General features: G+C 38.6%; 1 protein-coding gene across 1 annotated transcript in view; it reads left to right on the forward strand.

Annotated features, from left to right (window-relative positions):
- Positions 1–13,881, forward strand: part of TRIO (trio Rho guanine nucleotide exchange factor) — a gene marked incomplete at its 5' end in the record, with an annotated part of 66,796 nt that overhangs the window by 37,415 nt on the left and 15,500 nt on the right. Inside the window, 12 exon segments of the mRNA XM_008938171.1 lie at positions 1,669–1,764; positions 3,871–4,019; positions 4,733–4,799; positions 6,254–6,357; positions 6,976–7,045; positions 9,051–9,140; positions 9,759–9,851; positions 10,491–10,541; positions 10,760–10,837; positions 11,645–11,836; positions 12,786–12,963; positions 13,795–13,881. Coding sequence (XP_008936419.1) covers positions 1,669–1,764; positions 3,871–4,019; positions 4,733–4,799; positions 6,254–6,357; positions 6,976–7,045; positions 9,051–9,140; positions 9,759–9,851; positions 10,491–10,541; positions 10,760–10,837; positions 11,645–11,836; positions 12,786–12,963; positions 13,795–13,881 — 1,255 coding nt within the window.

A 13,881-nucleotide genomic window follows, 5' to 3' on the forward strand; every position in this document is an offset into this window, starting at 1 on the left:
GGAAGGTCAGGAGCTGCATAGATGAGGTCTGCCTGTTACTTTTTCAGATAATGAAACATAGCCATATGAACTGGAAACCAGCCAGTTCTGAAGTTCTACCACTGGTCACCCCCTTTATACTCTGGTACAGCAATAACAGCAAGAAGGGACCTTGACCAGAGTTTCATTCCAGCACTGCCAGTGTTTTGTTAAAGCTGAGCTGAGCTCCACATCCAAAGGGAAAACCCTCATAAAAGCAGAGCTTTGGAAAACCTGGTCAACTATCGGATATCAGGAGCGTACAATTGCCTAGAAGACACGCTAGCTGTGGGACTGCTCAGTTCCTGGTGTGCATGCAAACATCATGTGCTAGGCCATGCTGACTTGTCTAATGTCACTGAATAACACAACCATTTTCTCCCCTAAGAGCTCATCTGCACAGTATGCATTCTCCCGTTCAGCAGAGTCATTGCACACTTCGTGGATATGTATTTGATGGCAGTTTACAAGTTGTTTGCATTTAATTTTTGGATAAGCAGTATTAAAGTTTCAAGATCAGTTATGTTAATATGAAACTAATTATTTTTACTTTTTGTTTTCTCTTTTTTGTAAACTATGATGCAGCATTATGTTGACTTGTGTTCTGTCTCTGCTTTGGCTCAGTTCCCATATCTTTCCATTTAAAGTTGTCTGTATTTCCTTTGCTTACCCAACCCCTGTTTTCCTTTCCAAATAAGGCCAATGCAAGGCAAACTACCTCAAATCTTTATATTCTTTATTTTCTTGACTGATGGGAAGCCTTGTTGCACTCATGCGTGATTTGAGCAGAACCTCTTGTGTTAAGTCATTGTACGTGCCATTTCTTCCTCTAGTTGGTTGGAAACATTTTTCAGGACAGCTTACCCTGTGCTACATAATATTCACTGTGCTGTTCCTAATATGAAGTAAGGTTCATATTACACCCTGTTTCCACTTTCCAGTTATTTAGCAATAAATGTAATATGCAAACAACTCTGTTTGCAAATTACTAAAGCTGGATTTAATGGCCCTCTCCCAGAACCCTTTATTGTGAACACCTTTTACCTTCAGTTGTAGCTATAAACTGGCATTTTATAGCTTATGAGGCCAGAGATCTTCTGTGCTCTACAGATGCCATTGGGGAAAATGGATGGCACAAGGAATGGTGAGCTCAATTTCCGCTCTGAATCTGGGCAATATACCCCAGCTCCTTTAGAAAAGTAAATGCCCCTGAGTTACTGGCCTGTTTTTTCCTAGCTTAATGATTCTTTCTCTTTTAATTCAAGCCTTCTTGGTTCCTGTTACTGTTCTGCCGTTGTTGCTTTGTTTAACCAGCAATAAAATATTTAACAAATTGTTGTCCATTGGGCCACCTCAGGCAATGTTTATAGCTATAAGTTAGAAATTATCATAATCAGCAAGATGAAGGATGTTTCCTTGACTTCTGTTGCATGTAGGAACAGGAATTTTTATCCTAGCATTTAACTTCCATGGGGGTTACTTAAAATCTCCAATTCCAATTGCCCAAATTAGGAATGGATGGTCTTAGTGTTAGATTACCCTAATGGTTATTGTCAGGTACCTCTGACAGAGAAGTGAAGGAAGTCTCTTGATCCTTGAGCAAGTACCAGTCTAACTCTGGGGTTTTCCTTCCTTTGTGTCATTGAACAGACATCTTCTCGGTTATTGGTGCGGCCGACCAGCTCCGAGACACCCAGTGCTGCAGAACTAGTCAGTGCAATTGAAGAGCTCGTCAAAAGTAAAATGGTGAGGCTGACTGGCAGATGAATGTGTCTAAAGAAGTTGTGTCTTCAAGTTTCAACCTGATATTCAAAAAGAAGCTACATGCGTTTGACTTGTAAAACTTGATGCCTATTTTAAAAATCAGTTTCTGGGTTGGTGTGCGGGTCGTTTTGTGCACCTTCTTTTTAAAAGCACTTACTGAATAGGTAAGTGGCTATGTAGAGAAGCAAAAAGCAGTAAGAAGGAGAGGAGGCAGCAGAAAATGTATGTCCTGTTAGTAAAGAGGAAATGTCTTATCAGTAAGATGAATGAAAAGACACAGGGACTTCACCTGATAGACCTTTATGAGAAGAATCCCTAAAAATTTATAGTGTATCTTGGAAGGTTCAATAGTAAAGCAGATGATCCTTACAGAGAAGTGTTCATGCTGTCTAGCTACTCTTCAGGCAATATGATAATGAAGAAATAAGTAAAAGAGTAAAAGGACCACTCCCAGGACTTCCAGGAGGTGACCATTTTGCATGTTAGTGCCTCCTTTCTTGCTTTTTAGTGTTTGCTAACAAATTAAGTAGGAGGAATTTGTGTCAGTCTTTTCAAGTTTCTGTGTTTCTGAAGACCCGCATTGACAAAGAAGAGGGTGTATGAAAAATTCTAGGAAGGCCCTCTTTCATATTCAAAACCCAGCTTGATCCAGTCCCAGAAAAGTTACTCTAGGTGGCCCTGTTTGAGCAGGGAGATTGGACTATATGATCTCAAGAGGTCCCTCAGGAATTCTGTGATTCCCTCAAAATTTTTAAGTTTGGCTTTGGTAGCATAGACCCTGCTGGGATTAGAGAAGTGCTGCTCTGAAAACTAGAGACTTGCAGCATGGCTGCCCCATGTTATCAGAGGTTGATTTTCCCCAGGTTCATTCTAAATTCAAGCAGCTTTGAATTTCAGAATAAGAAATTGCGATTTCTATTTTGGAATCACTCATCAGGAAAGAGTTACCCTTCACTTACATTACTGCATGAAATAATTGCTGCACTCCCTTAGAGTATGAAGTTTGCTTTTTACTTCTCTTGCACCAGGGATGAATAGTAATCTATGGGAAAATTCAACAGTCTTTTGTAAATGGAAAGTGTGACAGTTCATGTGTCTTTTAGGCAGCCTAGCAGTGGATATAACTTAATGATCCATGCGTGTAGTCCCTGGTGAAAATGTTCTCATTTCACAGTTTTAGCCAAGGGTCAGCTTCCCCTGGTTTTTTGGCCAGTCATATAATTATTGAGTTTTTACATGTATAGTGAAAGAAAAAAGATTACAGCTGAACCCCACCCTGGTGAAGTAAATGTGTCTTGTATTAAAGTCTGTATCACAAGCGAGGAAAATGTGATATAACTGTAGCTTGATCCAAGGTTAAAGGCTTGAATTAAAGAAGTCCAATAAATACTTCATAGAAGCTTGTTCATGTTATTTCTCCCATGGCTTCTCCATCTTTTATACAAACAGGAGCCTGTGAAGTCCATGCAAGGGAGACAGTCTATCTGATAGAAGAGACAGGGACTCTTCCGTAGTATCTAAACTGTCATGAAGCTCAAAAGCAACATAAACAGTGAAGAAGTCATTTTCATAAATACATCGGTATTTTGGCTAATTAATATGGTAAACAAAATGTCTGACAAAGAATGTCATTTTTCTTGTGTTAAAAAATGGAACATCCAAAGAAGATCCTTCAGAGATGTCCTGTTTATTACTGAAGGTAACTTGCATATGCCAAAACTGAAGTATGGCAAATGTAATTTAATCCCTGGAAATAATCACACATCTGTGTAGCTTCCACCATAGAAGTATTTACATCCCAAGCAGTATAGTTGGACTTTTAGCCCATGCTACTCAAACCAAGTGAACTCCTTTCTTCTCCTCTGAGGAAAAGACTGACATTCTCAAATGTGCTTCTATAAAGTTAGCTTATCTGTCCTGAAAAGCCACATTGTTGTCTGGTTTCCTGGAAGCTGGAGACCTCCTTTGCCAAGATACATTATAATAATTGATCTTTTGTAGTCTCCCATATACAGCTGCATGTAAATGTGTCTTGTGAATAAAGGGGAAATAAATCATTGTTGCTGTCTGTTTTGATCACCTTCTCAGGCCCTGGAGGACCGTCCAAGTTCCTTGTTGGTAGATCAGGGTGACAGCAGCAGTCCATCCTTCAACCCTTCAGATAACTCCCTTCTCTCCTCCTCATCACCCATAGATGAGATGGAAGAAAGGAAATCCAGCTCCTTAAAAAGACGACAGTAAGACCTCGTTTTCACTCCACTTTTTTACAATGCTTTGAAAAGAGAAATTAGATGTGTAAAGAATGTCTATTTTGAACCATCAGCAGAAGCTGTTAGTCTGAAAGGGGGAGGACTTCTGTTCGGTGTCAGGCATGTAGTCACATTATGCAAATAAATTTTTTTTTTCTCAAACATTAGTTGCAATTTTAATTTCATGTGATTTTTAGTTTTAGTCATACTTGTGTGTGACTTCCCAGGAAGATGCTGATCTTCATGTGCTCAGAGGGCTATTAGGCTTCAAAAAAAGATGTCAACCCCCTTGTTCTATTTCACCACACCCTAAATTTCTTTATGTAATAGTAAACTGTTACCATAGTAGAACAAAAACACTTCAAAACTACTTAAATCTGTGGGTAAAAAGAGCAGCTTATATACTTAAGAGTCTCTAGACTAGAGACACAATAACATTTTATTTCAAACAACAGTTAAATGTTTAATTTTAATGACTCATATAAGAAAACATCTGACTTCAGATAAACAGAAACAAGCCTGCTTTGGTTCCAAAGTCAAAGCAGCATCTCACTTAGAAAACGTGTGTATTCTCCTTTTTCAGCTCTGCTTATGAAGCATATGTTTACAAATATGTAGAAAGCTGTATTCCATTAATCCTCTTAAAGAATCTGAGTCTTTTTTAAATGAAATATGTGTTTATCATATTCTTTGTATTGTAGCTATGTCTTACAGGAATTAGTGGAGACAGAGCGAGATTATGTACGAGATCTGGGCTATGTAGTTGAGGTATGATGTTTTTCATTCTTTTAATTCTTTTTTTCTTGATTTTTTTTTTCATGTGGTACTGACCAGCTGTGTAGCTTGAACCTCACAAATTTTTCACAAAGAAAAAAAAAAAGAAAATGCGAATTTTTTCGTTCTGAGTTTTCCCTCCCGTAGGCTTTTAACATATTAGAAATATTGCATCAAATCTTACTCCCTTCTTGGTGTTACTGTGTGCACCTTATGAGGAGTGTAGTTCTTTGTCATCTTTTAGTACCTCTGGCCTAATGGTATCTTAGACTAGATGTTTTTATTTAGTAGAATTAAATGGGAAAAAAAAAAGCATTGTAGATCAGCATATAGAGCAAGTATCCTGAGTTTGAAAGGCTTGCTTCCTCTTCTACTGCTAGGCTTCTTTTAGACTTCCTAGTTTCCTCTTCTGTAGAACGAGGTAGCATCACACATCTCCCTTCAGTCCTCAGACGCCAACAAAATGCTTTTGGAATAGTAGAGAGAATGTATTTGTATCACCTTAAATTCAGCCTAATAAGGCTCAATTCTTAAACTCTGTTTTAAAGGGAGGGAGGGACAGAAAGATCAGCACTGTGATAGTTTTTTACAGTATTTAAAGGGTGCATTAGAAGGCTATGAACAGGTGTATTTTTGTAACTAGCAAAATAATTCCTGGCGAAAATGATTGACATCAAAACATAATGGAAAACTCTGCAAACTAAAACCAGACCTGGCTAATTAGGAATAGAAATGTACTGGGGACAAATAGAAGGAATAGAGCTGCATGGATATTACAAAATTTTAAACACTCCCATCTCTCAATATGTGATAGAATTACACAATGAGATGAGTATATATACAGCAAAAAAGAAAAGATGGGACTGTGAAAATGTAAAAGGAACTTTACTGAAGCCACAATGCTTACTAGTAGAATTGATGTTCAGTTTGTTTGGTGTTGTTTGCTGATAGCACAAGTAGCAATCCATGCAGTGCAGTCCCATGTGCAGTGCAGCTGCTTTCTTCCTCAGCACGCTTGGGGGTAAGGCTAGTGAGGGTGAATGAAATGGGAAAGGCTGAGCAGAAGAATGCAGAAGCTCTGACGGGTACTTGGTAACAGCCCTGCCTGGCAAAGCACTGCAGCTGCTTCAGGCAGGAAGGACTGTAGAAGTTTCCTCTATGTGTTGAGCCTATTCACACAGGCTGAATTAGCTAGAGAGAATTCATCTTTCTAGCATTGCACAGTCTTGTATAGACAACTTCAGGCCAATTTGTGCTATTTTGTGTCTGTATTCTATGTTATGCTATGTTACAGAGCTTTCTTTTGGTTTGTTTTTGTGTTCTAAGCAAGCTGTTGTCATGGACAATTTGGAAAGCTTCTGAGAAAAGGGGGATTAAAAAAAAAACAAAGACAACTCACTTTTTTGACGTTAAAATGCTCATAGTGTGTTTCCTTGAAACTATTGCAGGGTTATATGGCACTTATGAAGGAAGATGGTGTACCTGATGACATGAAAGGCAAAGACAAGATTGTATTTGGAAATATTCACCAGATCTATGACTGGCACAGAGAGTATGTATTAACTTGAAAACCACCTGCTGAATAAAAAATACTAGACTGACTAGAATGATATTTTTTTCCTCAAATATTCAGATACAAGGTAGAGTTGGCCTTGTGCTTTGAGTTGTAGATACTGTAGATACAGCTTACAAATGTTGCTATGAAGATTTGGTTTCAACAGCAATGCTTATATATAGCAAGTACTTCAACTGAGAATCTATAGTATAGATTTTATTATGTATAGAAGTTTGTACAGTTGGAGACTTTGTTTTTAAAAATGTTTACTCTACGAATAAAGTCCAAAGAGTGAGTTAGGGGTTAGCATGGCAATATAAACATCTCAGGCATTCAGACTAGGAAGGAGAAAAGTTTCAATGAATATATGAAATTGAAGGATTTTATTCATGAACACCATTATTTTTTCATCTTGGCATGGATTCAGTGTGTCCTTTTGGAAATCTGTACTAAAATGTTACACTGTTAACACTGTCATTTTGGACATATATCAATATCCAAAGGTGCTTATAAGGGAACATGAAGCGGACCTTGCAGAAAGACCACTTTGCTTTGCAATTACCTGTTGCTTAAGTGTGTGCTTAAGAAAAAAGTAATTACTCTGTTTATGTTCAGCTTCTTTTTAGGAGAGTTGGAGAAGTGCCTTGAAGATCCAGAAAAACTGGGATCCCTGTTTGTTAAGCATGTAAGTGCAGATATCTTCACTGGCAAACCAAATGCTGCTACTGACCAATGTTTGATTATTAAGGATTTATTTATGGTACAACACAGTTAAAAAAGCGTTGTGAAATATTCTTCACTGTAAGAGATGGAGAGATAACTTATAAAAACTTGTATACAGACTAAGAAAATGCTCTAGGTTTTGTCCCAAATGTCTTCCTTTGGAGAGGCGATAGGAATAAGGGCCCCATTTCTCAATTCAGTTCTAGTTCAGTGCAAGGGAACTGTCATTTTTGTATGACACCTGTCCCCTAATCCCAGGTATCCATGCAATACTTTGGAACATAGGAAACAAAAATAGGAAAGGGCTAATTTTTCTTTCTGGTTTTAGTGCAGTCTAGTTCTATATCCTTTCCCCTTCTGAGAACCACAGTAGTGGTTGAGATTCCTCCCTTTTCACTTTGGGAAGGAATTGAGAGTCCCAGAAATTCATGATGTTTAGTTTTAGTCTAACACAGTACCCTTTATAGCTTTATACAAGTCCCTCTTTTTCCACTTTACATTTATGTATTAAAAGGAATGACCATGTGGATATTATAACACTTCAGAAGCAAAACAGATAAACTAGTTATCTGGAAACCAGATAACAGAATTCAGGACACATCAGATATGCCACTAATCTCAAGGTACTCAGCACAAGACAGCAGAAGGGAAACTTGCCTCCTAAATGTGATGGTGTGCACATGTATACAAAGATTGAAGATGGACTGGGTTAAAGCAGATTTTAATGGCTTTCAGATTTTCCCTGCGGTGTGTGTTTGAAGTCAATACCAGGGTAGCAAAAGAGCACAGAACCAAACATTAGTGGAACATTAACACTGGAAGCCAGGACTAATTCCTGGACTAACGATGAGGAATGAGCTGTTTCATTTCTGAGGGATTATTTTGGGGAAAAAAAAGAAAAATAGGCATGGGGACGGGGGAGAATTCTGACACTGGTAAAATGGAAAACCTTGAGAAAGTAATTTTCCCTACTTCTGATTCCTGTTTTACATTCTCCTGGTATATTTGTAACTGAGTTGTCTTTGAAAGGCACCCTTACCACTCCAGATGGAAAGGCAAGCTGTGATGCTATTACAACATCCTCTGGCAAAAACCTGACTGTTAGCTAGAACATGACGATTCAGTTCCTGCTCTTAACTTATGTCCTGTGTCCTCAATCTCCATTTTATTTCTTCCTTTTTTTCTTTCCATTTGTCTTCACTGGTCAGTACTCCATAAGTCTCTGAGCAGCAAAGCCTCTAACAGCAAACTGATCTTATCAAAATTATAAGAAAGTGTTTGGAGTGGGTAATAGACACATGTGGCATGTCTGTGGTTCTTAACCAGCAGCGTTCATCAAGAATGAACGTTAAAGGCTGAAGTTATGCTCTCTGTCTTTTTGTCACCTGGGTGTTAAAAGCACATGCACAAAATACAGAATCAGAGTTAAAAAAATACTAGCGCTATCATTTCCAGGCTACATCACCTATGTCCCCACTCCAATGACCACTAGTACTAAATAGGAGAGTCAAGAAGTTTCTCTTCAGTAATCTGTGAGCAAGCTAAACAAGCAGAGGTCATTATTCTAATATAGTCGAATAATAAACAGATTATTAAAATTATATGAAAAATATGGTATTTCAAAGGCTCCATTTGATTGCTTTTACTTTAAAAAAATATAACCATTTTCATACTTAATTTTCTTTTGGGACTTGCTGAGCTATCATCTCTAAACACCTGTTTGGGAGTATTTATAACTGTGGCAATATTTTGACTTGCAATGCCTTCCTAAAATCATCACAATATTCCCAAATAAATGTGTTTTCAGACCTGTAATTTCTGTATATGTAGTTGCTTCTTTTCCTCAAAAGAACCTTTCTAACTTGATACTTTTGAAAGGTGTCCTTCTTAAAATTATACTGCATTTCAATCCAGCATGGGTTTTTTTCTTGATGATGATGTATTCTTCTGTATCTTTGTTCTTCTAGGAGAGGAGGTTGCACATGTACATAGTTTACTGCCAAAACAAACCAAAGTCTGAGCACATTGTCTCAGAATACATTGATACGTTTTTTGAGGTAAGTTACTGAGAGATGATGTAATTAAGCATCATAAACATCAGATTTGCTGAGCAAAACAAAGCACAGACACACACACAAAAAAAAGGCAGCACATGTTGTTTTTACTGTTTTAAATTACAATTTCTTGCCATTTCTGTTCTGATTTCTCAAGTCTGATACATGATCCTAGAGACTTATTAATCTGGGGGAAGAAAACTAAAGTTTAGTTGTAATATACTAATTGGTCAGTAGTCTCATCCTTACTAGCCTTAGCCCAGGGAGTTAACAGTGCATATTATATGAAGTGTCAATTTTGGATGAGCAAAGATCACTGTCAGAAATAGACTATATATAACCTATGATTGAAAAATTACATTTCAAAATGCAATCTTTTTAAAAAAAAGTTGTGGAAGATGCTTGGAGAGGGAAATACTTTGGAAACAAAGCTAATGCAGATAAGGGGAAGGACTCCAGCTTGTGCTTACTGACGATTAGCTTCTACTCCAACTTCTGCCAATTTCTGCTCTGATAGCCATTTACAGTGATACATCTTGATGTGTTCTAACTTAACAAAAAAAAACCACCAAAGTTGTTTCTGACTGAATTAACAAAAAATGGTTGTTTTACAACCTTCAGGATCTTAAGCAACGCCTGGGCCACAGACTTCAGCTCACGGACTTGCTAATAAAACCTGTGCAGAGAATTATGAAATACCAGCTGTTACTAAAGGTAAAGGGATGTTGAGATGATGATGTAATATTTGCGTTAACAGATATTTTTTCTTTTTTAAATATTGCTGATGCTTTTCCACCATTCTCCCAAACGGAAACCAGATTTGTAAGCAATGCCATATTATTTTCTGAGCATATTAAGATATTTATAAAAATTGCAGTGAATAGTATGGGCAGAATTTTGCTTTTTCTTTTAACAGTTAAAGACCAAATGAACTCAAGTCAGGGACATGAGAATGTTTAGAATTTGTACCAATGTCTTACAGAGGGGAGAGGGGTCTCCCAACTGTTTTCAGATGTAAACGTGATATGACTTGTTTGGACTTATCCCAACTTTTCCATCTACATCTACAACCATCTGAATACCATGTAAACGTTTACTGAAGAACAACCCTGTGTATCACAGAAGTCGTTGCCTTAATAAATGTTCTTATGTGAGCTAAACAAAAAAGGGAATAAATCTTAAAGAAAAGGAGGGGGAAAGCACCACATCAAGAAGCTTTAAAAAGAAAGTATTTCTATGTGTCTTCTGCAGCATGTCATTCTCTGACAGAGAATAGCAAATTTAGGTTTTCTAAGATTTCTTCTTACTGATTAATGAGAAAAGAACTCATATTATTGTTTTTCCCTTTTTCAGGACTTCCTCAAATATTCTAAAAAAGCCAATCTTGACACAACAGAACTAGAGGTACTTGAGATTTTTCCTCTTAGTGATTTGAATGCTCCTTACTCTGAACTTCTCTTGTTTTGACAGTCACTTTCCTTTTCTGATCTTCTTGAGAATGTGATTTTAAATGTGTACTTTTCACATTTTTCTTCTAAAGCAACTATAGCAAATGAAACAAAATTTTATGCTGCTAACTCATTAGGAAAATAAAGCTTTAACTTTTTATTTGTCTTGAACAGAGGGCTGTAGAGGTCATGTGTATAGTACCAAAACGGTGTAATGACATGATGAATGTTGGCCGCCTGCAAGGATTTGATGTAAGTTGGCTGGGGTTTTGTTTAGAGTTTTGGTCATGTTCTCTAGAAATTAACCATTAATGTTATGGGGAGAGAAAAACAGTGAATGAAAAAACAAGTTTTAGCCCTGATAAGGACTTTTTCCTGGGAATCTTTACCTGTTGTGTCAGTCACACTAGGTAAGTCCTGCAAAATCTAGGAAGTGCTGATGTTATCACAGTTCCCTTATTGACTAGTGACTTGCAAAACAGTGAAGTAATCAGTTATCAGCAGGTGAGCAGACCTGGCTTCAGTATTAGATTATTAGAGTTGCTAAGGATAGTGAAGTACCTGAGGCAACTGTAACCCTTCTTGTTTCGCCAAGTCTAGAAGAGATGAAAATTGGCTGTTGGAGCAGGATCCATCAGCCGGACAGTAGTCACACATTCTACTTGGAAAGCCCTTTCTGCTCTGTGATTCAAGTATGAACTTGAATTCTTCCTGCTTTTTGCACCATGGAAGACATTGAAAGAATGTCTTGAGTTACTGTGGGAGTTACTGAGAATAGAGGAGCGAAAGCTTTAGTGTTACAAGCCTGAAACTGCCGTATGAATTGAGAAGGGTGGAGTGGGTTTTTAGAGGTTTTTTTCTTTATGATGTTTGTTTTTTGAGAAAGGGCATGACAGTATCTTGTGTATAGGAGGATCAATTAATATGTAGTGGTCAGTGACACTCAGAAATTGGGAAATATGCAAAGCTATTTTGGTATGAACATCTCTTCAGAAAGGTTGACTGGGGAAAGAAATTGAGAAGTGCACTAAATGTATTTCTGCTTGCTTCTGTGTTTAGGGTAAAATTGTAGCCCAGGGTAAGCTCCTGCTCCAAGACACATTCTTGGTTACAGACCAGGACACGGGACTTCTGCCGCGTTGCAAGGAGAGACGGGTCTTCCTGTTTGAGCAGATTGTCATTTTCAGTGAGCTGCTAGATAAAAAGAAAGGTTTCTCCATGCCCGGATTCTTGTTTAAAAACAGTATCAAGGTAACTGTTGTGTGTGAGTCTTTGCATCCCCTGCACAAACTCTGCCAAGGTAACAGCTTCTGATCCAATGTGGAGTCACTACTGACATCTAGATTTACAATCAGAAAGCAGAGTTAGGTGTCAGTCGTTTCCTGAAATTGTTTCCTGTCACATTTGTCCTCACTCTGATGATAAATGGAAATCCCTGGATCCTGGTACTCTGATGCTTCCTTTGTGAAGCATACCAAAATAGGTGTTCTTGTACAAAGCTGGACAAGCGTTCACAGTGAGCGTAGTCTTCAGCTCTGTGCTGTGTGTACACCATATTGCAAAGTCATTGCAAATAAAGATAATAACTCTTTATGCATCCCTTCTTTTAAGTTTCAGCTGAAATCAGTCCACATGTGTAGGTAACATTTTTAAGTAGTGCCACCATCTTAGACATGTTAGCTCCTCCTCAAACAAAAAGCATTTATCCCCACTTAAAGCTTTCCCTGAAACAAACTGTGATGATATAAGGGCTGGTGAGTCCTCCTCAATAAAGCATTTTGGGTGGACCCTGCTTCCCTTTATTCACCTCAGTGCTCTGCCTGCCACCTGAGCATCCTGTTTAGTGCTGGAGGGATAGCATGTTCCAAGGTGTTGCTGTATCTGCAGCAGAAGCCTTCAGTGTAGGCAACTGGTGGAGCTCCATAACAGGCTCAGCTTTTTAAATAACACGAAGGGAGAGTGAGGAATGGCAGAGAACATTGGGCCATACTGACCAGCTGGAGGTGGTTCAGGCGCAGTGTGTCAGTGAGCTGTACACTAACCCTGAGATTACTGACATCCTTCGTTTCATGGTATTATTTTACTGAAGGGAGGAATGGTCATCATTTGAACATCTGACTCCTGGGTCTGAAGTAAGAGATTTTAAAGGTACGTTTCTCATTAAAATACACAAGGTAAATGCTCTTTTTTTTTCATGAAGGTGAGTTGCCTTTCCCTGGAGGAAAATGTGGACAGCGATCCATGTAAATTTGCACTAACATCAAGAACGGGCGATGTCACAGAGACCTTTATTTTGCATTCTGCTAGTCCAGGAGTCCGCCAGTTATGGATCCACGAAATTAACCAAATTTTGGAAAACCAGCGCAACTTTTTAAATGGCAAGTGGTTTCCTCTCACTGAAAGTTCATAATTGAATGACTTCTCTCTCATCTGTTGTTTCTTGGCTTTGAAATGTTTTACAAGTTTCCCTTTTCCTGTGCTATTACAGAACAGTTGGGGGATATGTGCCACATTTCTGCCTCAGAACAGATGCTAGCATTTATTGTAAGAGTTGTAGTGTGAATTTACATGGTGTTCTCTTGGTGAAATTTTCCAAATGTTTTGTAGGAGTGAATCAAGATTAGCACCATCCGTTGAGGTGGAGAGCTTGTGTACTGCTTCTAAGCAAATGCAAGTTTTAAAGGCTAAACCCAAGTGGAATTTTAAGCATCTACTCATAATATGTTTTATGTGTGTTAATCTGGTGATTATTATTGTCACATCTTACTGTGGCAACAACATTCAGATTCTGCAGGAGAAAAGTAGAAGATGGTAGTTCCTGCTCTGACAGTAGAAGATTCTTGCTGTAATATTTTTGTATCCATTGGTTGTTAGCCCAGTCTAGATTTTTTTGTAAAGAGTTGTAACGGATGGAACAACCTGCTGAGAAGTCAGAGTCACGCCTGGTTATCCCCAGCTTGGCTGTTGACTGACAAATGTGATCCTAGAGGAAAACATTTTTCCCTGGTTTCAGATTTTTCATCTTTAATAGAGGTACATGTAGGAGGTCGTGAAGGTGTGATACAGAACAGTGACGTGAGGTCAGTGGCACAACCAGCAGTGCTAAGGGGATTGCTCTTACTTGCACAGTAGACCTGTCTGTCTTGAGCTGTTCCTGTTCCCTTTCCTGCCCTCCTTTCCCTGACGGCCTCCCCTGCCGCCCCCTGCAGCCTTGACGTCCCCCATCGAGTACCAGAGGAACCACAGCGGCGGCGGAGGCGGCGGCGCCGGGAGCAGCAGCGGTAACAGCGGCGGCC

Source organism: Merops nubicus, unplaced genomic scaffold (assembly GCF_000691845.1).
Source record: "Merops nubicus isolate BGI_N331 unplaced genomic scaffold, ASM69184v1 scaffold40853, whole genome shotgun sequence".
Lineage (NCBI taxonomy): Eukaryota > Metazoa > Chordata > Aves > Coraciiformes > Meropidae > Merops > Merops nubicus.